General features: G+C 39.7%; 1 protein-coding gene across 5 annotated transcripts; it reads right to left on the bottom strand.

Moving 5' to 3' along the window:
• Window positions 1–296: 296 nt before the first annotated feature.
• Calu (calumenin) lies at window positions 297–23,389 on the bottom strand. 5 transcript variants are annotated; one of them, XM_048340183.1, is made up of 7 exons: window positions 23,303–23,389; window positions 16,400–16,631; window positions 11,686–11,879; window positions 7,829–7,995; window positions 7,349–7,409; window positions 4,757–4,956; window positions 297–2,604 (listed from the first exon to the last, which is right to left on the bottom strand). In XM_048340183.1, exons 2-7 carry the CDS (start codon window positions 16,618–16,620, stop codon window positions 2,500–2,502), a joined length of 948 nt encoding a protein of 315 aa, XP_048196140.1. In that variant the 5' UTR covers window positions 16,621–16,631; window positions 23,303–23,389; the 3' UTR covers window positions 297–2,499. The 5 variants fall into 5 exon arrangements, with proteins under 5 accessions (XP_048196140.1, XP_048196138.1, XP_048196137.1 ...); XM_048340181.1 differs by lacking the exon at window positions 11,686–11,879 and adding an exon at window positions 11,420–11,613; XM_048340180.1 differs by lacking the exon at window positions 23,303–23,389 and adding an exon at window positions 21,378–21,627.
• Window positions 23,390–25,001: the final 1,612 nt, after the last annotated feature.

The raw sequence follows: 25,001 nt of genomic DNA, 5'->3' as shown, positions 1-25,001 counted from the left end.
ACTCCCAGAAATAAAACCCGAAATGTGTATGTATCACACAAAGAATGTCATATTTTGTTATCAGAGAATTATGCAATGAACTGGACTCTACCAGTGATAGGACCCCTGAGAAGTAGAGAAAGGTTACAGCTGAGAAGATGGTAGAAGATTCCAGACATAGGAGGAAAGGAATAGCAATTGGAGAGAAGGTAGTATTTTCTCAGGTGAACCTTCTGTAAGATTTCTTTATGGTGACATTTTATAGAACCCATAATTCTAAGTAGTTCCATTTCTAAGAGAATGAAATACACATATACTCCTAATGAATGTAAACAGTTTTATTTAGAAACAGATGGGTACCTGTTTGCATCATAGAATATAAAACTTGGTTTACACTCCATAAAAAAAATAACCAATATCCAAGTTCCAGAGAGTTAGCACTCACAGAACACATACTGAGGATGTGCAGCCACTGTTCACTCGCCTCAGGCTTGACGTAAATCAAAACCAAGGCGCCAGATCCCCCATCAAGGAGCTCAGCGGTAACAGCACAGCGCTCAATGCTCAGTGCCCAATCCCAAAGCTGCTAGCATAGCAGAACAGTTTGCTGTCTAAGTGGGTGATTCTCACATCAGGCCTGGGCTCTGTGCACCTGATGAATGCTCTCTAAGCTAAGATTGATAAAATTATCTCTGGTCTTCTTTACAGAGGGGAAATCTGGAGGGCAGAGAATGTTAGTTACCCTATACTTAGGTTAAGTTCAAGAGTTTATTTGCTATCAAGAGCTCAATGCAAAGGCCTGGTGAGGTTACAAAACACGTGGCCCTTTCCCACACCAAGCAGCTCACCTCAATAGGATTCTGGAAGACCAAAGGGTATACACCTAGGTTCAGATATAATCATCACCCAGCACCACCTGAATGTATTATCCAAAGAGATATAGGAAATAATAAAGGTTATATGTACATATATTTATCTTAGTAACCTGAGGGCTAAGAATACAATAATTCTTCTCAAAAGAAGTCCATTGGTAAGAAAGGAACCCAAATGGACATAGTTCGTGTTATATAAAATATGGGTAAAATGGAGTTGAGAACAGAGGGTGGTTTTGATAAGGATTAGCAACTTGCTGATCCATGAAACTCCTCTTATTTTGTTTGTAAAGCGAAGGGGGAGAAGAAAAGAAGGGGTATGGTGGGTCAAAAGCAGAAAGTGTGAGAAGTGGTCCTGAAACCAAAGAACCCTCTCGGCAGATCCTTCCATCCTCAAGTCTGAGCTCAAGCTCTCTAGGGCACAGAGAAGCCTGGGCAGTGAGTGGCTTGCTTTGAGGTATGAGGATCTCTGGTAGTCAGCAGCATGTGGTTATTAGAAACCAGCCCCACAAGAGAAGAACAATGCAACCAAGCTTACAACTAATACTGTTATTTAATTATTGTCCAAAAGAGAAAAAGGAAAAAAAAAAAAAGACCCCACTACATTGGGAGGTTCTAAACTTTCATATAAGGTTATCCAAATATCTCTAGTTTTTTAAGGTTTAAACAAATGCTCACTTAGTGATTGTTTCTCTTGTTAAAGGCACTTCAAATGACATGATTGGATCGAATTTTAATCATAGTGAAGCCAAGATTCCTAGGGGAAGAGGAAGCGGATCAGGTATTTACAGTGATTTCAAGAGGCACACACCCAGGAAAAAAAATGTATGCCCTGTACACTTGTATTTTTCCTTTAGTTTTCTAGCTGTTTCTAATTGGAAACAGTTCTCTAAAGAGCTGGAAATAGCTCTGAAAAGAGCTGTTTGATTGATTTTTCAAGACACTCATCCCACCACAGCTGTGCTTGACAAAATTAGCAAACAGCTAGTACTACAAGAGGCAAAAAAATGAAGTCAAGTTGATTCAGGGTGTTTGCTGGCACAGGGACCTGTCACTGCTCACATCATGGCAGGCTTAATTGTGGGGCCTGTAGGAAATGAAGGGAATACATGGCTTCTACAACTTCTGAAACACCAGACTTTCCAATAGGCAAAATGAAGTGTTGTCTCTAAATAAAAATCAGGGAGAATCTATTTTTCCTTTTTACTCTACTGAGCATTCTTATTGATCTCAGGCTTAAAAATTTGTTACATGAGAATTATAAAAAAAAAACACAAAAAAAACAACACTATATAAGGGGTAAAGAGCTAATGTTGGCCTAGAAGTGTGGTTTGAGGATCTTGATCCTTCATATCATACTCACAACTAGAGACAATACAAAAATAAACACACCATGTTATACGTTATACAAAGTGTAAATCTACAAACACAAGTGTACTAATTAGACTTGTTCCTCAGAAGCATGATTTCCTCCAGGCCCTCAGAGAGGAAGAGGAATAGGGACGGGATGGTTTTCATTATTTCATTATGCCTTTTCATGTCTCAAAAAGTTTGTAGTAACAGTCTCAGTAGCGCAAACAATTTCATGTGAAACCAGAAGCTGTAAAAATAAATTACTTTTGAAGAAATAGGAGCTCGTGTCTGCAGCTCAGAACTCATCATGTCTTACTAAGGCTTCCCCGAAATCTGTGGCCTGGCTGCCCACAAATAAATCATACTTGTCGACGATCTCCTCCTTTGTTAGCTTGCCATCCTGAAATTAGAGAGAGCAGTGAACTGAGCAGCCTATATTTCCATTCCAAATTCAAAGTGCCACAGAAATAGCAGGTGTTATATCAGGACTTGAGATTCTAATTTCCACTGAATGCTAACTGGCCCCCTCCCCTTTCATACACACATGCGGAGGAAATAAAAACTCATTTGATTAAGTCCAAACCAAACCATGGGCATAATACAGCTCAACAACCCCATGAGAGTTAGTTTCCCAAGGAATAAACTCATTTGGAACAAAACATGGAACATCTGCTAGATACAAGATGGTCAATAACAAATGAGCAACCCTTCAAAGTGATTCAAGTCACTGTCTAACAGGAAGAATGAAATCTGCCAATCACTCTGTCCTCACCATATGAGACACACCCAAGGAAGGTTGCTACATCCTAAATAGCACTGAGGTTTCCAAAGGACGGCGTCTCACACAGTCCAAGACTGGGCCCCTGTCTGCTCGAGTGAGTGGAGAACTCACAAGAGTGTAATCCTTAAACTGGCTCACAGGAGTGGGAAATCTTTCTTCTGAAAAAGCCATTTGGCATGGGATGTTTCTGAAATTGATATTTATGTTGTTATGAAAAAAAAAGCTCCTAGATTTATTGAACATAATGTCTGCTTATGGCTGCCTTGGCAGGACCACATCATGTAATTTTGTGGTCTTCATATAGCCCATAAGATATGCTCCCTATCCTGGTAAGATAAGAAATTGAACTTAAAACAACAACAACAACAAAAATCAGTCTAGAAGACACAATATTAAAAACAACACTTAGGGGCTGGGAATGTGGCTTAGGGGTAGATTGCTTGCTTAGCATGCATGAGGCCCTGGGTTTGATCCCTCAGTACCACAGAAATAAAAAACCCACCACCATCACCACCCAAAACCTCCAAAAAGCAGACTAAATTTGGTTGTTAAGAATCTCTGAATTGCTGAAGAGGTGCCAGGGCTTAGAGATAACCATCTTTTTTTTTTGAGTAAATTAATTTTAAATTTTATTGAAGCAAATGTAGTTGCATAGGGTGGTGGCCAGAATAAATTCATGACTATTCTAAGTTAACAGTATTTTACATACTATAATATACCAAGTAGCTCCAAATTTAATGTCAACAAAGGTGGGAGATGAGGCTCTCAAAAGTTTGCAATAAGGAAGAGTTACTTCTTTATCCTCCAAGACTTGATCTAAACTACTTTTCTATTTCCCTTAAAATCTTGACTTTTTAATTTTTTTTTTTCCAGTCCTGGGGCTTGGACTCAGGGCCAGAGCACTGTCCCTGGCTTCTTTTTGCTCAAGGCTAGCACTCTGCCACTTGAGCCACAGCACCACTTCTGGCCTTTTCTATGTATGTGGTGCTAAGGAATTGAACTCAGGGCTTCATGTATATGAGTCAAGCACTCTTGCCACTAGGCCATATTCCCAGCCTTCCCTTAAAATCTTATTACTCAGCAATATCTATTCATAGTTGCTTGTTGAACTTCTTACAAGTACATGTTCTTTTAGTTCCTTTTTATATTTGCAATGTAAAACTTTCCTGACTTCTAAGCACAGTACCTACCTCCTTCATGAAGCCCTACACTGCCTCTCCACATTGACTTCCACTCCTGATGTTGTTCTACTCGTGAACTGAGAAATCTAACCTTATATAGACAAAGCATGGGTCAACATTGAGATAATGGCTCAGTCACTTAATAACTTTGAGATACCACTATTTTTAATACTGAATGCCTTGGATAATTGAGAAAGACCACAGTGATAGGCTTTAAAGGAAACTGGTTTATAACTTACTGCAAAGGACTTAGTTTCTATATTTTATTTTCTGTGCTGGCTCTAGGGCTTGAACTCAGGACCTAGGGGTTGTTCCTAAGCTTCTTTTGCTTGAGACTAGCACTCTACCACTTGAGCCACAGTTCTACTTCAGGATTTTTTGATAGCTTATTTGGAGATAAGAGTCTCATGGATTTTCCCACCAGGGCTGGCTTTGAACCACAATCCTTAGGTCTCAGCCTCCTGAATAGCTAGGATTGCAGGCTTAAGTCAGTATCACCCAACAATGCTCTATCTTACTAAATTGTATTGAGTAATTCCCTAGAGATAGACTTGGATCATGGTTAGACTACTTAGGCTGACCAGACTTACCTTGTTTTGGTCTGATTCATAGACTAGGTGTCTGGCTTCTGCTTCAGCATGGTCATAATCTGAAGGGAGGATCCAGTCTTTGGTTTCTTCCTTGTCCATCTTCCCATCACGGTTCTTATCTCGAAACTCCACAAACTGCTCTCGCTCCGTCTTCACCCATTCTGGCTCATCAGCCTTTCCATCATGGCTGTACATGTCACCTGTGTACACAGAAATACATACAAAAAAGATGGGTCATTTTCCAAAGAATGCCCTCATGCTAATCTGGTCTAATCCTTCCCCATCTATTTTTTCAGCACTTAATAGTTGTTATACAAGTATCTTGGGCTAGAGAGATCTTAGCAAACAAGGTATTTTTCTAGGGACTAATTACTGATCTCAAAACTAGAGAATTTACTTCTAGCTGTTGATTTTGAATGCTATGAAGACAAAGGAGATACTTCTAAGAGGGAAGTAGAAAAATGAATTAAGAAATAGAGAACTGGATAGGAGTAGAATGTCTGCTTAGTAAGTGTGAGGTCCTGAATTCAAACCCCTATAAAGGTAAAAAGAGAGGAAAAATAACTAAAGGAAAAAAAAAGAAAGAAATAAAAAGAGCTTTTTATCAAACTAAGAAGCTTCTGCATAGCAAAACTGTCAAGAGTGGAGATGCTAGGCACTGGTGGTTCATGCCTGTAATTCTAGCTTCTCATGAGGCTGTGATCTAAGGATCATGGTTCAAAGCCAACTTAGGCAGGAAAGTCTGTGAGATTCTTATCTCCAATTAACCACCAGAAAACCAAAAGTGGAGCTGTAGCACAAAGTGTCAAAGCACTAGCCTTGAGTAGAAAAGGACTCAAGGACAGCACCCAGGCCTTGAATTCAAGCTCCATGACTGACACCCCCCCCCCCAAAAAAAACGGTGAAGAGAGACAACCAATAAGAGAAAATACTTGCAAATTACTCAGCTGATAAGATATTTATACCAAGACTAGACAAGGAACTCAACTGGTAACAAATGCTGGTGAGGATGTAGAAATAGAGCAACTCTCATATACTGCTGTTGGGAATGTAAGTTATTACAACCATTATAGAAAATAGTATAGAGGCTCTTGTATCCCCTTCCTGTGGTTGTACCTGCACTATCTCTGTATCTTATCTGAGTACATTGGAAACCGTGTATACTGGTATTAGAACTAGGAAACTGAAAGGGAATACCAAAATCGAGAGACACAGGGTAAAAAAGAGAAACGATTACAAAAGCAATACTTGCAAAACTGTTTAGTGTAAATCTACTGAACAACTCATGGGGGAAAAGGGAAAAGGGGAGGGGGGAATGAGGAAGGAGGTAACAAACAGTACAAGAAATGTATCCAATGCCTAAAGTATGAAACTGTAACCACTCTGTATATCAGTTTGACAATAAAAAAAAAGAAAAGAAAATAGTATAGAGGGCCTCAACATCTTAGAGACATCTGCAAAATTAAACACAGTCAAGAGAGTTGTCCATTTATGGATGGATGGGGTAAGAAAATGTGGTACATATACACAACATTGTTTAGTCAGTTATAAAAATGATAAACTGTCATTTGCAGCAACATAGGTGGAACTGGAAGATATTTATGGGCCGAATGTGTGGCTGGGTAGTAGTACACTTGTCTACCAAGCCCAAGGCTCTGATTTCAAACCTTAGTACAGAAAAAAAAAAATCATTTTGTTAAGGAAAATAAGGCAGACTCAGAAAGACAAATATTGCACATTCTCATTCATATGCAGAAGCTAAACAAGTTACCTCATAGAAGGGACAACAGTGCTCACTAGAGACTGTAAAGGGGAAGGGAGGAGGGAGAAAGAATTCTTATATTCTTCAGTACTATAGAGCAACTATAGTTTACAACAATAAAGAACAAGAACAGAGAAATCTGAATGCTCCATACACAAAGGAATTAAAATGTTTGAGGAGATGAAAGTACTAATTATCCTGATTTACTCATTATATATAATTTGATACGTGTATATTGAGTACATGTGTATATTCAATATATCATATTGTGCCTCATTAATGTGTCATTTTGTGTCCACTAAAAAAAAAAAAAGAAAAATAAATCTTAAAAACAAATCTTAAAACTTAATTGGAGGATAATAAAACAAAGCTCTACTGAAGAGATTGTAGCCTCAAAGATTTAATGTACAACCCGCCCACAAACAACTGAAAGAAAAAACTGCCTAAACACTCTGCTGAGCTTTTGAAATGTGGCTGGCCCAAATTAGGAAACATTATATTGAGTGAAAAAACACTTGACAATTTATATTGATAATAAATAGTAATTATAAATTTTCAGATTATTACATAAATTAAATGTACTCTTAAAAGTAATTTCACCTGCTTTTTACTTTTTAATGTAGCTGTTTGAAACATTAAAATTACATATGTGGCTTACTTTAATTTTGACTCAATAATGCTGTATAGATACTTGTCACAATTCAGCATTCATCTTGCTGTCTAACGATGTGTTAGGAGCTGATGCGGGAGGTACATTGTTTCAATGGATGATTACATCTTCCAAAGCATCTCAGTTTCCTCTAAGAGAAACACTAGAGACAGAAACTTACCAATATACTCTTCAAGATCAATGAAACCATCACCATTCTTATCTATATCTTCCATTGTTTCCTATACAATAAAGGACAAAAGACAGAGTTAATTTCTGAATGAATTTGTCAGAATATAGTGTGTTTACACAGTTAAAAGCCATAGGAAACTGTATGTTTTTCTAGTTAAAAATTGTCTTCTCTGAGAATTCCGAGTATTGCTATTATTACTCAGTTTCTGGCCACTGATCATGAAATACTTTAAAAAACAGGGTTTCCTCCCATTTTTACTATATGAAGCTACCAGTAAAATAAATAGCAAAATACTTTATTTGATGGAAACTATTATCATACTAAACTGAAAGTCTAGCATACTTAAGAAAAAGTGATGGCACTTGGACTGCAAATCTGGCCAGTACTCCAAACACATAGGAAAGACTGAGAGCCAATATAAGCAGTAGCATGAGAAAGTTTCTGTTCAAAACCTCTGATCTGGCCCACCTGCACTACTATGTCTTTCATGTAGTCATACTCCTCAGGGTGCAGAAAAGCTGTGAACTCCTCCTTTGTGGCAATGAGGTCTCCATCCTTGTCTGCCATCTTAAATCTCCGCTCATCTCTAACCATCATCTGTTTATAGTTAAATCCATCATCAGAGTCTGGATCATCTAGAAAACAAAAATTTAGGTCAAACCATAAGAGGCTTCTAGAAAACATGAAAATGTGTGGGCCAGGAAATCAATTTTCCAAGCAAAATAAGCCAAGCAATGAAGAAGTAATTCTTGATTACACAGATAAAATTAAACCAAGCAAAATAAAGAAATTATTCTTGATTATATAAGCAGTAGCATAAAGTCCTTTAGTTTGAGCTAAGGCTTCAGTAATCATGCCTTGGAATCAGGTCCAAACTGAATATAAATGTTTGCCATACAACATGGAACCCTAGTTCCTGAATTATCTAACTCAGTAATGCTTCATTGTTAACTACGTTAAGACTACTAGAAGGACTAAATACTCTAGTTATACCTAGGAGGCAGTGGTGGCTTTAAAGTCACACTGCCTGGGTTTATACTCCACCATTCCTACCTGGTATGTGGCCTTAGGCAAGTAACTTAACTGTGCCTCATTAAGAGGGCTTGCCTCTAGGGTTGTTACATAAGGTTTATCTAAGTGATTAAGAAGCACTCTCTTTCCTTCTGTGATTGTGTGTGCTGGTATTGGGGCTTGAACTCAAGGCCTGGGCATGTCCCTTGGCTTTTTCGCTGAAGGCAGGCATTCTACCACTTGAACCACAACTCCATTTCTGGCTTTTTGCTGGTTAACTGGAGATAAGAGCCTCATGAACTTTCCCATCCAGGCTGGCTTTAAACTGTAATCCTTAGATGTTAGCCTCCTGGGTAGCTAGGAATATAGGTATGTGCCCAGCTAGCTATTGCTATTTTTACTAAACATTAGGCTTCTATTAAGAAGCTACATATCAAAGGCCTTTGTCTTATTTTAAAGACATTTCAATTCAAGCAACAGAAAACCAGCGCTAGAAAGGTCACATTGTTTGCTTGTTTTTCAGCCACCCCAGAAATCTGCTATGAGTTATAGGTACAAGAACAAGCCTTACAGAAAAACAAGTCTCTTCACTAAACACATTTACATTTAGCCCTCACCCTTCACTTATGATGTTGAACTGCTTAAGTAGCAGTTTATGAGCATCTAGGACAAACAAGACTTACAGTCCATAAACTGAAAAAATGTGAAGGAATTTAACTGTAGAAAAGGAGTACAAAATTGAGTTGCTTTATGAATCAAACAGATGTAAAGGTATTTTGAAAAGTGGAAGATACCACATTAAAGGCAAGATTTTTTTTTTTTCCTACAACACACTAAATAAAGACATGGCACTACTTTTCTAAAAAAGACTCAGTGCTTCTTTTAACACTGCCACCTAATTACTGCTGACTTTGACACCATAGCTCTGCCTTTCTAAGCTCAGCAGTTTTTAAAAAATAAAAACTGCTTTTTTTTTTTTTAGAGCTAAAGAGCTTGAAACTTCTTTCTCAGTAGTATCAAGTATTTATTAAGAGAGCTTACTGAGTCATAAGGCTTTGGAACTACATATATGTATGCTCACAAGCTGTAATTGATGAGATGGAGAATTTAAGGAAAATACCATCTTTCTCAAAGCCATCCCTTCTAAACAAATGCTAAATTTCAGTACCAAGTATGCAACATAGAAGAAAGGCTACAGAAGTAAACTTACACTTTCAGACTAGCATCTTAAGCTAAGAGGCCTCTCCGTTGCCTCCAGTAAAAGGTGGCTGGAATCAAGAAGCCTAATGGCAACATGCACAAAGAGAAGAATGGAAAAGGGAAGGTGCAATATTTTATTTTTAATAATGAAATGTATATTCCTATAGCCCTGTTTGGAATGTGGTCTTTGCCCTAAGCAACAATTCATAGCCCTCATTGGCCTTGAAACATAGCTGCAGGTGGACTCATAACCTAGTTTTGGTATAGAAAGGCCGAACTTAGTATTCTGCATTTTACAGAATGGGGTGGTGACTGTTAATTTTTCTTTTGTGGATAATAAATTCATTGAACAAACCTTAAGAGCCGAGATGATTTATACTTAAACTGGATCAACACATTCTCACCAAACTTCTCAGCATTTGTCTCAGCCAACTCTTACCCCTCCCACCCCCACCCCAGGACTGTTCACTTGTAGACCTCCCGGGAAAGATGCCTTATAAAGACATCAATTCTCCAGAAGGAGCTTTGGCTTGTGTGTAGTCTCAGGCAGTAGAAATACCCATTACATTGAATCATCTGCCCAGTGAGTCAATAGAGATTTTTTTTGCACATAATCATACACAGTTGAAGCAACATTCTGGGCACAAGTGAGTGCCTAGATCTGACCTGAGATTTATTAACGCACCATTTTGTTTAGATCACCAATACCCTAGTCTACACAGTGCTTTGTAATTAATTCTGATTAAATTAGAAGGGTGTTGGGCCTCAGCCAGAGAGCGAGAAACATGCAATGCCTCTCCATCTGCGTTGGCTCTTTAATACATGTGTTCTTAATTGGGTGGCTATGTTTGGTTCTTGGCTAAGGGTCAAATATTGAGAAAGGCTGCCACTTTAGAATTAGGAATGAGAACAAGCCCTACACAAAAATAAGTCTCTCCACTAGAAACACATGTAACCCTGAAATTAGCATGGACAGCTGGCTATCTAATGGGGAAACAAACTTTTATATATTCAGTTAGCCAGTGGTGGGAAATGCTTCCTTTAACCGGTAAGTTTGCCTAGTTTCCACAATAAAATCGTAAAAAGTATCATTTATACAATCTTGCCTCAAATAGTAACCATGTACAATTGAGAAGTCTCTATTAATAAAAAACACTCTGGAGGTCATCAACTCTGTAAGGTTGCCCCCTAGTATTCAGCAGAAGGTAAATCTAAGTGTTGAAGCAAAGAAAACTACTAACTTTATTTGGTAGCCCAAATAAAGAGAAAGGGTACAAAATCAACAAAATAATCAAAGTAACATTTATTTGCCTTGAAGCATTTGCAAAGCTGGCTGATAAATTAATGTGCCAGAGAAAACAAATGGGAAATTTTAATTTCTAAACTTCAGTAAAGCACAAACACTTGACAGCTATTTTATTGGAATTGTATTAAGGAAAGAGTAGTATTCCTCCTATTTTTACTGGTTATAAAGAAATCTACTTTGGTTGGAATTTTATGCCTATTTAGTTGGACCATGGCAAAAAGACCACTCAAGGCCCCTTGCTTTTTGTTACTGTAACAATGTAGCCTTTTAAATGAGATTTACTCAAAATGGTCCCTATGAGGAATACGAAGATGAAAAGCAGAAAAATGTATTTTCAGTGCTAAAGATGTAGAAAATGTGAGACTTCAAAAAAAATTTAAAAATTTAAAACACAGTATACAAATTTAAAATCTTTAGGACAAAGAGCAATCAATTCAGCATCATTAAGTAGGCACAATTTCTTCGTTTCATTTACTACGTGACCCATTTGTTTCTCTGACTCAAGATCATGGTCTTGGCCAGGCTGACATCTTGCCCCTTACCCAGGTAAGTGCCATAAGTCACGTTTCTGTACTCATCCCAGGAGATTAAGCCGTCTTGATTCATATCAAACTCCTGCCATTGGTTTTCAACATTGTCATATATGTATTTCTTCTGGGCGTGCTTAATCCAGGATTTCAGCTCCCCCTCGGTCACAAACCCATCTTTATCCGCGTCTATTTTATCTACAATCATTCTACAAGACAAAACAGTTACGTTTCAAGGTGCCGGCTCCACAAGGCTTTTCCCCCAGATAATAGGGACCTACCTAAAACGTAGCCGTAGGTGGCATTTTTATACTCCTCCCAGGAAACGAGGCCGTCCTCATTGAGGTCATGCCCCTTCCACTGTCGCTCTACATCCTCGTAAATCCAGCGCTTTTGTGCAAATTTAATCCAGTCTTTGAGCTCATCCACAGTGACAAACCCGTCCTTGTCGTCATCTATTTTACTTACAATCTTTCTGTAGAAAATGCAGAGAAATCCAGCGAGAGGTTAAAAGGACACAAGGCTCTGGAGGTTAGCCAGGTGTGTGCTGTGACCATTTGTGTTGCCCAGAGCTAACACACAGAAATAAAAAATTGTCTTCAAAACACAACTGCCAGACAGAGAGGCAACTGAAATGTTTTCTCTAGCCCATTCTTGGTCTACAATGAGCCATCTGGGTAACAAATCTATGGCTGGTCACTGGGTCTAAAAGCAAACCCAGCCAGTCTCTTTAATAAGGTTTGAGCATATGGTCAGAATTCAGGAGTGAAAACTCATGTTTATCTAGGTTCTGACCCATCACATCAAACAACACATAAGTCTTTATATTTTCCTTTATTATGTTTACCGTTTCTTGGTAAACAATCAGAACACTACCAATTAGTTTTCTAAAAAATTTTCAAAATATTTAAAGTAGACTTAAAAAAGTAGCTTAAAAAAAGGCAACACTTTTGTTAAAAATATAAAGATAGAAAATAGCTCTAGGATTGCATATAGTTCAAGATTATTTGGTAAAGATACAGATAGAAGGATGCTTATCTAAAAGGTGCCAGCCAACTTTTATACATGATGCCATGTGAAACTGTATTTTTATGTATAATTATGAAAAGAAAAAACTGAGGAAATGATGTGGTACAATTATGAGACTGTTAATAAGCTGAGTGGTTAGTATGTAACTACAAAGCAAAACACAAGACTAAAGAATTAATCCCAGAAGTGGTGCTGTGGCATAAAATGGTAGAGCACTAGCCTTGAGCAAAGCTCAGACAGCACCCAGGCCCTCAGTTCAAGCCCCACGACTGACCTCCCCCCAGCAAAAAATCTATCCAATTCTCCTTCAATGGAATTCTTCCAAATTTGTCATGTAGGGATTTAAATGCAGGTTCATGAAGTGGGTATTGGTCAGTGGTCGAGTACTTGACTTGCCCAGCATACATGAGGAAGGACCTGGGTTTGATCCTTGGCATTGTAATAAAAAGAAGCATAAGACACAAAATTTGTAAAGTTACAATCACTACTTCTGGAGGCTCAGACAACCTATATAAAGTTACACATACACAAAGTCACAGTTCAGAACGGGAATTTGAAAACTTCCGAGAGAAGTATTACCTCAACAGAGCCTGGTAGTACATGCCTATAATCCCTGAACAAGGAGCATGAGGCAGGAAGAAGGAGCCTAAGTTCAAGGCCACTTAGGGCTGTGCAGTAAGACCCTATTTCAAAAGTCAAAAAAGGGGCAGACTCTTGAAAAATTCCTAGCTATGGTTAAAAAAGATGGTCCCTTGGAAGCAAATGGTGTCTTTTCTCAATTTGTGTTAATTTCATGAATATAGGATAGGTAAGTGATCAGAATCAGAGTACTGGCAAAACTATTAACACAGACTCACACGTTGATATTGATGTAGCATTAACCGAAACTATTCCTTAACACTATTAATAACAAGCCTTTCCTTCAAAGACTTTGCAATCGTTCAGACTATTTGAAATGCTAACAGAAAAGGTAAAGTAATAAGACTCTTCCTTTGTCTACATGGACAGAAGACATATTTTTTCTGTAACTTTACAGCATTTCAGTATCAACAGAATGAAAATTTCTGCATTGTTTATGAGATCTATTTGTGTACAAATGGTAGATGTTACTAACAGTGCCACTTTCCTATTATGAAAAAAAATGGGCAAGGTATCTGAACTCCTCCCTTCCCCAGAATATATATTTAAAACTACTATAAATAGCCTGAAGGATCATCCAGATAAAAAAGGACATATGACGACTGTTCCAGATGGGCTTTTCTTAATGAAGGCAGCTTCATAGCTCAAATGGCTTAGTCCGGTACTAAAAACTACACATTACAATTGTTTAAATGTTTCCTCAAGTCTTTTAAATATCATCTGTCTAAATGCAGATTAAAAACAATGACCTTTTTCTTAATCATTTGCCTTACAGACTGATGAAAAAGGGATCGATGGTCTGTAGTTTCCAACCTTTAGTGCATAATTACCTACCAAAATGATGTTTAGGAATGACACATTACATTTTTAAATTTTAAGTTCATCTGGATTTCTCCCACTCCCTCCCATTTTGAAGAGTCTCACTATGTAGCCCACAGGCTGACTTAGAACTCATGGTCCTTCTGCCTCTGCCTCTGCATTATTAGGATTCCTTGTGTCGTTGTGCTTGGCTTCACCTGAGTCTTGCTTCCAACAGTAGTCACTTTATCTATCAGGAATATGTGTCACTAACTCCAAATTGGAAGAAGCAAAACAGTATCTAGTTCACTTATACATTCCATAAAAAAAACCCTAGTGTTATCCTCTTACTATAAATTAAACAGTCTACTTATGTGCTGAATTTTTGATAGCATTTACTGATGACGAAAAGGAAACTGTTAGCAAACTATTTTACTATCTGCCTTAAAGAACCAAAATATCATCACTAAAGCATCACCTACCTCAAATAATCCCAAATCTAAGGGCCTTCCATTACTTAAAAGTAATTCTAGCTGGGCACTGACAGTTCACACCTGTAATCCTAGCTGCTCAGGTGGCTGAGATCTGAGGATCATGGTTCAGCCTGGGCAGGAAAGTCTGTGAGACTCTTATTTCAGAAAAAAGCTCAGAATAAACTACTCAGAAATAGTGGTGCTGTGGCTCAAGTGGTTGGGTGCTAGCTTTGAGCAAAAAAGCTAGGGACACAACCCAGGCCCAGAGTTCAAGTTCTAGGACTGGCAAAAAATAAAGAATATTTCTATTAAGAGATTTGTAGAGATCTAAAGGCAGGCTGGACATGTACAACATTAATAGGCATGATGTAAACACTAAGAACAACTTTACCTATCTCTATTTTCAGCCTGGAATGTTAACAGACTTACAACATTAAACTGAAATTCATTCTGAAGCTCAGGTTGGTCTTGAACTCATGATCCTTCTGCCTCAACCTCCCAAGTGCTGGGGTTACAGGCATGCATTACTATGTTCATCTCAGAACAATGATAATTTTTTAAATATATATTTTCTAGATGGACTTTCCACTCCAGGGGCCATTTTCCATTCTCTACAGCAAAATCTTTTCATTACTTTTATTAGTGCTGAAGAATAAAAAATTGTACCCTTTGGCCAGCAGTTAACAAGAGGAAAGAATAAATTTATAGCAAGGTCTTTCCCAAAGCAAACTATAATAATATCTTACAGCATAACCCATGATGGCAAAGCATTATTAAAAATTGCTATGTGGTACAACTTACTATACACATTTCTTATGTGTAGTTTAGGAAGTTGCACTCGCAGTGCTTACTAGCAGAAATTTTCAAAAACATTAACCTGTATTTTGTGTGTGTGTATGTGTGTGTGTGAGTGTGTGTGTGAGTGCGCGTGCGCACGTGCTGGTCCTGAGGCTCATGGTCTGGGAGTTATTCCTGAGCTTTTTTGCTCAAGGCTACTCGTGCTCCACTGCCTGAGTCACAGCTCCTCTTCTGGCTTTTTTGGTGCTTAACTGGAAATAAAGACTCTCATGAATCTTCTTGCCCAGGCTGGTTCTCCTCAGACCTCAGCCTCTTGAGTAGCTAGGATTGTATGGGTGAGCTACTGGCACCTGGCTGACCTGTATTTTCTTAAAGAGCAAAACTTTGAAATAGCCAAAAAACATATTATCAGTCCTCCAGTTTGAAATAACCAGGGAGTATTCTACTACATCGTCTGCTGAGATCATGGAGCCTCACTATGACTAAGCCAGTACTGAATTAGTAACTCAAACTCTGGCAATAAGACCATTTCTTTTCGGAGTGGTGATGTAGTTCATGGGTAGAGTGCCTGCTTAGTATGCACTTAGTATGAGGCCCTAGGTTTAAGCCTAGCACCTTGTGTATGTTAGACAAGTACTCTACCATTGAACTATATCCCTAGTACTTGGCTTTTTGAGACAGGGTCTCAGACTGGCACTGAACACAAAACTTTCCATCTCCCAAGTCCTGAGATTACAAGTGTGTACCACACCTGGCTACTTGCTATAATCTCCTAAAAGGTTAAAGTTGGTTTGGCTTTTGTTGAAGGACACTTTGGGGGACTCTAAACCTTACAGAAAATATATCAGTCACTAGCCACTCAAAGATATGGCTTGGGCAACAATGAATAAATAAGTCACAGAAAGTTTTCCAGAATTAAAAGCAGCAAAGATGAGAAGTCTTCCTGCCGCCTGCCCCCCACCTCCCCGCCATGTTCTGGGATCAAGATGATACAGTCTTTGTATGAATATCATCTGGGTAATCTTATGCAAAAATGATTTTGCTTTATAGAATGAGTTACAAATTGTTTTTCAGTAGTAAGATATATGAAAACAGGAAACAGGTACTTAATTCATTTTTAGTGGTAGCAAGTCTGTGGTTAGCTTTCAGAAGATGTAGCGCAGCTTTACAAGTAACCAAACCGGAAAAGAAAAAATGAATTAGCTGATTTACAAAGACAGTGTAACTCTACCTACCCACCCGGGAACTGGTACCTTACCCAAGCCTTTCCTTGCTCTCCTCTGGTGTCAGCTGATCAAAACTCTTTGCTTCTTCAGCACCCAAGAAAGCATCATGGTCATAATCAAAACTCTCAGCATCATCGTGAACTTTGTCGCTAAGTTGAGGCTCATGATGTACACGGTCTTTCTTTTCTGTAGGCTTGCTCAAGGCAAAGGCTGTGCACAGGGACAGACACAGAAGAAACTGCCATAGGTCCATGATAATCCAATCTTAAAGAAAATGAAAGGAGGTTAATACAAGAGGCAGTATGCTTAACAATAAAGCAAGAAACCAAAATGTCACAACTTAGTTAAATTATTAATTTGACATCAGTCTGAGTAATTTATAACAATCAAATACTGTTAGTCTACAAAATAATCTGGCAGGGTATGAACTCCAATTTTAGTAGGAAATTTTCACCAGTTTCAGCTGATTATACACTGAAGTTATAGCTAAATGGCTATTTTGTAAGTAATTTTTCTTCAAAAGACACCAAAGAACATTCTTTTGCCCAACTTGCTAAGAGTTAAAGTGAAATGATCTAGATTTAAATCCTGACTAAATCTCCCCCCTCTCCTCTTCTTCTTCATGCCAATCAATGCTGGGACTTGAACTCAGAGATGAGTGCTGTCCCTTAGCTTTTTGTTCAAGGCTGGCATTCCAACACTTGACCCATTGCTTCACTTCTGGATTGGTTAATTAGAGAGATAAGAGTTCCATAGTATAGTCTTCATGCCTAGGCTGGCTTCAAACTGTGATCCTCAGATATCAACTTTTTTTTTGGGGGGGGGAGGGTCAGTCATGGGGTTTGAACTCAGAACCTGAGTACTGTCCCTAAACGCTTTTGCTCAAGGCTAGTGCTCTACCACTTTGAGCTACAGTGCCACTTCCAGTTTTCTGGTGGTTAACTGGAGTTAAGAGTCTCATGGACTTTCCTGCCAGGGCTGGCTTTGAGCCATGATCCTCAGCTCAGTCTCCTGAGTAGCTAGGCTTACAGGCAAGAGCCACCAGTGCTCTCCTGCTCTCTCCTCTCTCCCTCCCTCTATCTTCCTTCTTTCTTGTTCTATCTCCTTCCTTACTTTTTTAAAATCAGGACCTATGCATGTTAGACAAAGCTCTACTACTCAAGCCATAACTCTAACCCTTTTTACTTTAGGTTAATTTTTAGACAGGGCCTCCTGCTTTTTGCTAGCTAGCCAAGATTTTCCAATCTCTGCCTTCCGTGTAATCTGTAGGATTATAGATGTGAATAACCATGTTCACCTTATTTGAGATGGGGTCTTGAGAACTTTTTGTCCAGATGAATCTCCACTGATAACTGGGATTGCAGACATAAGGTATCAGTCCCAAACAATCTTTTAGCTCTTGTACTGTATCAGTAGTCTAGTCCTCAAACCTGCCTGGCTATTATAATTATCTAGGAAGAGTTATATAAGTTTAGAATCTCTGAAGCTAAATCCAATTATTAGTAGCTTTAAGTGCTTCTGATGATGAGGTGATTCTGATGATCATCACGTAAGAAAATAATGAAATACTCAGCAGCTTCCTAGATCTATAGCACTTAGTCTCTTACACACAGACTAACCTTGAATCACCTCCAAAGACCAAATAAATCAATCAAATTGTTCTTTGATCTTCTGTACAGTCGTCTTTCCCAATGCCTAGGCAAAAGAACTTGGCAAAGTACTTGAATAGTATTTTTGAAATAGTACTATTCAAAGTACAGATCCCTACGCCCTACTCTAGCATCTCATCAGATTCTACAGTTACAGGTGAGTTAAATGAACAAGAAAAAGGTTAGAACACTCGATGGAACAAAACTGCAGAGATGCTGGAGGGTCAGAAACTTGTCTAACACCCTACAAATTCTCCACTACCACATAGAGTAGAAAAGGAGTCCCAAAATCCTTTAAAAAAATTTTTTTTTTAAAGGAGAGGTTTTCCTAGACATTCATATTTTAATTACTCTTTTCCCAGAAGAACATGACCTCTGGATGCCCACTCCCACAGACATCAGTGAGAATAAGTCACTTGCAATTTTACATGATTTCTTTCTCATCTCCCATTAAGTCTAATCCCTGGCACCTATGAATGTGACTTTATTTGGAAATAAAGTCTTTACAGATGTAATCACATCAAAATGATGTCATGATTATTAAGGGTGGACTCTAACCCAAAGATGAGTGTCCTTATAAGACAAGGAAAATTTTGATACACACACACACACACACACACAGAATGAGAATGTCCTGTTATAAAGATAGACTGAAGTAATATATTCTACATGTTTGGGAATGCCAAGGACTGCTGACAACCACCAGAAGCTCCGAATAGGTAAGGTAAGATCCTCCCTTAATCTTCAGAGAGTATGGTCTTGTAAATGCTTGTGATATTAAAAAAAAAAAAAGAAAAAAAAGCTTTTTAAAAGGTTTTTTTCTTTTAAGTTTAAAAGTTTTAGCTTCCTTGGGCCTGGGAATATGGCCTAGTGGTAGAGTGCTTGCCTTGTATACATGAAGCCCTGGGTTCAATTCCTCAGCACCACATAAAGTGGCGCTATGGCTCAAGTGGTAGAGTGCTAGCCTTGAGCAAAAAGAAGCCAGGGACAGTGCTCAGGCTCTGAGTTCAAGCCCCAGGACTGGCAAAAAGAAAAAAAAAAGTTGTAGCTTTCTTACAGGTATTCACACAAGGATGGATGCCAAAGGAGGATATTCTTAGGAGAGGAGCACAAAGGCTCAATGCCTAAGTGCCTCTAGGATAGTGGGAAGAGGGGGGTGTCACTTGCCCAGTGTCTATTCTCAAAAAAAGTATTCTTTCCCACAATGTGATGGTTAAGAGCAAGGAAATGAAAATCAAAACAGCCCTGAGATTCCATCTGACCCCAATGAGGTTGGCCAGTGTTTTGAATTTGAACAACAGATGCTGGCAGAGATGTGGGGGAAAAGGAATCTTAACTTCTAGACATCTACCCTGAGCATCATGAACCAAGATATTATGATAAGGACATCTGCACACCCATGCTCACTGCTGCACTATTCATAATAGCCAAAATATAGTAACAACCCAGATGCCCCACAATAGATGAGTGGATCCAAAAAATGTGGCATCTACATAGATACAATGAAATTTCACACAGCCATTAGAAAGAATAAAATAATGTCATTTGCAGGGAAATGGATGGAACTAGATTACATTAAGTGAGGTAAACCAAGATCAGAGAGACAAATGGCACAAGTTCTCTCTTGATATGCGGAAGTTAGATCTTAAACACACTGGGATATGACAAAGTACACAGGATCCTACTCACATACCGTGAGACCAAAAGAGAATAGTCTTAGGAGAGAAACACACAGGTGCAATGCCTCAATTGCCTCTTCATATGTATATAAAAATAATATATATACTAAAATGAACTCCAAAGATATGGAAACAAATTATTTTTTGCTTTTTTTCTTTTGCTGATGATTCTGTATTCTTTACGTGCAAACAGTATTAACCTCTCAGTACTACCAGAGAAAGGGAAAACAATGTAGCCACGAATAGCCACTGGAAAGTTGGCTAGGCTACAGGGCACTTAGGTCCTAAATCTATGAACTCTTGCTACAGATCTGTGAGTGCCTGTGTGAAACTAAAGTAACACTTTTGCCTGTAACTGGCTTTTAGCCAGTCCAACTGGAGTTGGATCACAGACAGACAGAAACCCCATTGCTGCCAAGTACCACCAGTTAATACAGTAAAATGTATTAATATCTACAAAGTGCAAAATAGTGTAGTAAGAACTACATAGGAAACTAATAGTTTATATTAGCTGAGATACAGAAATTCCTCTAAAAATGTAGAATCTAGAGCAAAACTAAGGAGACAACTTGAAATAGTCTGTTATCATAAAGTGGTCCAAACAAGTTCTATAAAAGTTTTAAAGAACCAATACAGACCAATTCCAAGTAAGTGATCATAGTAGATAGGTATTTTCATCTAGGATCTTAAAACTATACACTTAGCACTGAAGGAAAAATTACCAAACTCTCAAATACTTCATGCATGCACATTATACATACCTACATTTTGTATAAAATTCCTATTGTAATTAGTTGTGTATTAAAGTTTCATCTATCAACACTTGACCTTAGTGAAAACAGTTGAGGAGCAATAGCTTCATCAATCAAAAAGAAGCTTTTCCAGAATTTTGGGATGTATTTATTTAGTGTTAGGACTAGGTCTTGAACTCAGGGTCTTATGCTCTTGCTTGCCTTTTGTCTCAAGGCTGGCACTCTATCACTTGAGGCACACTTCTACTCCAGACCCTTTTTGCTGGTTAGAGATAAGTGTCTTGGATTGTTTTTGATCTTCACACATCAGCCTCCTAAGTAGTGAAGATTGTAGGCATGAACCACTCACACCCAGTTTATAACTTCTTTTCTTGCCAGAAAGTTTTTGATTCTGTAGCAGAAAAAATTTTTAAGTTTCTGACAGCTTGCTTTTGGTTAGAGAACTAATGAGGCATGAATAATAGTTTGTTATTCTCAGAGCTTTTCTTCTCAGCCAAATTTTTATTTTCATACAGTCAACTGACTTCTCTGGCACACAATTAACCTCATTAGATTGTTTTAATGAACTACTGTAAATTTACTTTGCCTCTAGAGAAATGTTAAATGTTTATCAGTATAAAGATTTACCAAACCATAAAGGAATGAGATTATTTTATAGCCTATTGGTGGACTTGTACTAAAGTCTAGAATCACAGGATAACTGTCAGTACAGTTAGGTACTGACTAAATTGCTATCAGATTGTTACCTCTAGTTCCCAGTGGGCACTTTTAAGCAATGAGGTGCTTCCTTTTCTGCATTATAGAGAAATGTCTTTTCTGCTTAATCTCCAGCTCACAGAACTGGAATTTTACTACCACACCCATTTCTCCCACTTGTTAGCATTAAGCAGTGGGTTTCTGGTCAACCAGAATAATTGTGGGATCACTTACTGTTAATGTTCTTGAGAAGCTGAATTTAATCAAGATATTTGGGTTTTCCTGAAGCAATGTACTTTTCTATAAATTAGATCTGGTCCCTCATTTGAACTGCTCCATAAATTCTTCAGTGTAAAGGACTACTACCATTTAAGTAATTAATTAAACCTACTGAACAAGATAAAATACACATTTGTCTTGGGTCACGTTCCATTCTTTAGCAAAGAATTATTTACCAGTTTCTAAGGTTCTCCACAGCCAAGCTCAAGAAAATACTACTATAAAAACAAGTTAGAAGTAATCTCATTCCTGTTTCATTAATGTTGTCTTTAAGGAACATATCAAGAGATGAACACTTCTCTAGCTGGTTGCTGGAAGCTCAGGTCTGTAATTCTAACAACTCAGGAAGCTGAGATCTGAGGATCATGGTGCCAAGTCAGCCCAAGCCGCAAAGTCCATGAGACCAAAAAGCTAGAATGGGAACTGTGGCTCAAGTGGTAGATCGCTAGCCTTGGAACACAAAGGTTCAGGGACAGCTCCCAGGTCCTGAGTTCAAGCCCCAGGACATACAAACAAAACAAAAGGGGAGGCCGGGAATATGGCCTAGTGGTAGAGTGCTTGCCTCGCATACATGAAGCCCTGGGTTCGAGTCCCCAGCACCACATATATAGAAAAAGCCAGAAGTGGCTCTGTGGCTCAAGTGGTAGAGTGCTAGCCTTGAGCAAAAAGAAACCAGGAACAGTGCTCGGGTGGAGTTGCCAAACCCTAGGACTGGCCAAAAAAAAAAAAGGGGGGGGGCGGAACCAATCCTACTTTTCTGGGGCTTTTATACACTTAGGAATTTTTGCCTTAGTGCCAAACAAATTTCCCAATCGGGGAATCCACTCAATTCTTAATCATGGCTGTTGTAGACAAGTTTTACTACTGCACACAGCATGCCAAAAAGTCAAACTGCCAGATACTTGGGGCTCACACCTGTGATCCTAGCAGGACGCTGAGATCTTTAGAAGAGGCTGGAAACCAGGCAACGTAGAGAAATCCAAAGTCTCTCTTCTCCAATTAACCAGAAACACACACACACACACACACACACACACACACACACACAGAAGCGGAGGTGTGGCTCAAGTGGTAGAGCGCCAGTTTTGAGCAAAAATGCTAAGCAAGGACCTCAAGGCCCTGAGTTCAGTCCTCAGTACCAGCGCACATGTACATAAGCACACACTCAGAACTAGGATCTGGGGTTAGAAGCAACAAACTATAAAGAACCCATCTCTCTCTATAAACCTTTTAGAACTGTTCCGCATTGCTGATTTAAGAATGCAATCAAACCGAGACTTAAAAATTCCAGCTTCTCTTTAAGATTATGGAAGATGTTTTAAACATATGATCTGAGGTCTTCATTCGTTCTCCCTCCTGCTTTCCCTGAAGTCAGCTAACACAACTCTGTTGGCAGATGCACCCCTAATCGCGGGATGTGGCCTTTGGGGTGGGGCCGGCAGATTCCAACCAGCCCGTGAGTGGGAGGTGGCGGGAAGCTGCTGCAATATCGCTACTCTGCTGTCCTCCGACCTTCAAAAGGCAAAAGTGACCCTGCAATCAGAGGGATTCCCTGAATGGAGGAGCTCAGGGGCGGAGGAAAGGACACAAGCAAGAGAGGCACACATCAGTACTCTACACGGAGCCAAGCCAGAAGCTAGAGTTGCACAGAGTGCAGCCCGATTCTCAATGCGAGCCGGAAGGCCAGCCCGGGCCTTCATCCCAGGTTGCGAGCCGAGGGCCCTGGCGTTGTAAAAGGCCTCAGGCCAGGGACCCCAGCGCAGTAGAGACGCGTGCCCCGGGTAAGGAAGGCCCAAGTCGCGCTGGGAGCAAGGCCAAGAGGCAGAAGACAAGCGAACGAAGGACACGGCGGAGGAGCCGCTGGGCACCGCGGTACTTACCTTTTCCCCCACAGCCCCACAGCAACAGAACACCGTGGCGGCCGATCACCCACCGGCTCTGCTGCCGCGCGCAAGCACCGCCCAGCCGGAAACGACTCCTCTCCCGCCCCCATCCGCCCCTGTAGGCATCCTTCTGACCAATCATCACTAAACTCACCGCTGACGCGTACCGATCCCGGGCAGCCATTGGTCCCCAGATCACGTAGCTGGGATTGGCTGGAAAGCGCCACGTCCCCGAGAGCGCGCTGAGTTGCGTGGACCGGATTCCCGCCCAGCCCTGGTCTTCGAGCGTGTGCAGTTGGCGGGCTCCAGCCCCTTCTCCCGCGGCGTGTGGGCGCGGCCGCTTGGCCGCCACGTCTTCGTTCACGGCGAGTGACTCTGCCTCCCCCACCCTCCGCCCCAGCTCCTCTGATTTACTTCTCTGGATTGCTCTGTTACTTTCCAGCCAGAAACGACCCGACGTCGTCCGCGTCTTGCGGGAGACTCTGCAACACGATACTATACCACTGTAGTTTCCCACCACGCCCCCTCATGTATGTATGTATGGTCCGGGCGTGCTTGACTGCCTCTCTTTTTCACATCTGCACGGGCTTTGTTTCTCTGCTTGAAATAGGTGCCTTTTCCGGATTTTCTGGGTAAGAAAAGTCAATAGGACCCGCGGAATCCTTTCCCCATCTCACCGGGCGTAATACTAATTTGCTTTATTTGCCTTCAAGTACTTTTTATCTTCAGTACACTGACAATTTTTGCTATATAAGGTTGCTTAGCCATCTGTTTTAGACTGTTTAAGTGTTTAAATAGGCATCTGTCTCTCCTTTGTATCTGCAGCGAATGCTAAAAAAAAAAAAAAAGTTAGGTGAACTGAATAGGTGGAATCCGTTGTATATCCTTTTTAAGAGACACAGAGAGCTGGGAATGTGGCTTAGTGGTAGAGTGCTTGCCTAGCACACATGAAGCCCTGGGTTCAATTCCTCAGTACCACATAAACAGAAGTGGCCCTGAGTGCAAAAGAATCACGGACAGTGCCAGGACTCTGCCCTGCCCTAAGTTCAAGCCCCAGGACTGGCAAAAAAAAAAAGAAAAGAAGCATAGAATCTATTCACCTATTCATTTTAGTATTATGGAATTAAAGCAACTATCCATTGAGGAATGCTTATTTAACACAAATGGAATTTTAAAAACCGAGTTCTTAGCACATAAAGGTTCTATAAATCCAGTTGAGACAAATGGTAGACTCACAAAAGAGTTAAGTATAAAGATAATTAGTTGGGGGCTGGGGATATGGCCTAGTGGCAAGAATGCTTGCCTTGTATACATGAGGCCCTGGGTTCGATTCCCCAGCACCACATATACAGAAAACGGCCAGAAGTGGCGCTGTGGCTCAAGTGGCAGAGTGCTAGCCTTGAGCAAGAAGAAGCCAGGGACAGTGCTCAGGCCCTGAGTCCAAGGCCCAGGACTGGCAAAAAAAAAAAAAAAAAAAAAAAAGATAATTAGTTGGCTCTTAAGTGCCAAGATAAAGCCTGACAACTACTGCTTGCTTATATTCAAATAAAGTATAGACAGGGATACTTGGTGATAGCCAGAGAAGGCTTCATAGAAAGGAATGATGCAAGCCTCACTAAAGAATGGACACTGGTGCAGATGGCTCATGCCTGTAATCCTAGCTACTTGGGAGGCTGAGATATGAGGATTGCAGTTC

Source organism: Perognathus longimembris, chromosome 2 (assembly GCF_023159225.1).
Source record: "Perognathus longimembris pacificus isolate PPM17 chromosome 2, ASM2315922v1, whole genome shotgun sequence".
Lineage (NCBI taxonomy): Eukaryota > Metazoa > Chordata > Mammalia > Rodentia > Heteromyidae > Perognathus > Perognathus longimembris.
This window is presented reverse-complemented; position numbering and strand designations above follow the sequence as displayed.

What these genes read in the sequence shown, in the direction of transcription:
- Calu (XM_048340183.1), bottom strand. Translation starts at nt 16,620, where the DNA reads ATGGACCTATGGCAGTTTCTTCTGTGTCTGTCCCTGTGCACAGCCTTT. An exon ending in CACCTACGGCTACGTTTTAG is followed by an intron (nt 7,996 to 11,685) that starts GTAGGTCCCTAT and finishes TTTGTTTTCTAG; the next exon opens with ATGATCCAGACTCTGATGAT. An exon ending in TGAAAGACATAGTAGTGCAG is followed by an intron (nt 7,410 to 7,828) that starts GTGGGCCAGATC and finishes TTTATTGTATAG; the next exon opens with GAAACAATGGAAGATATAGA.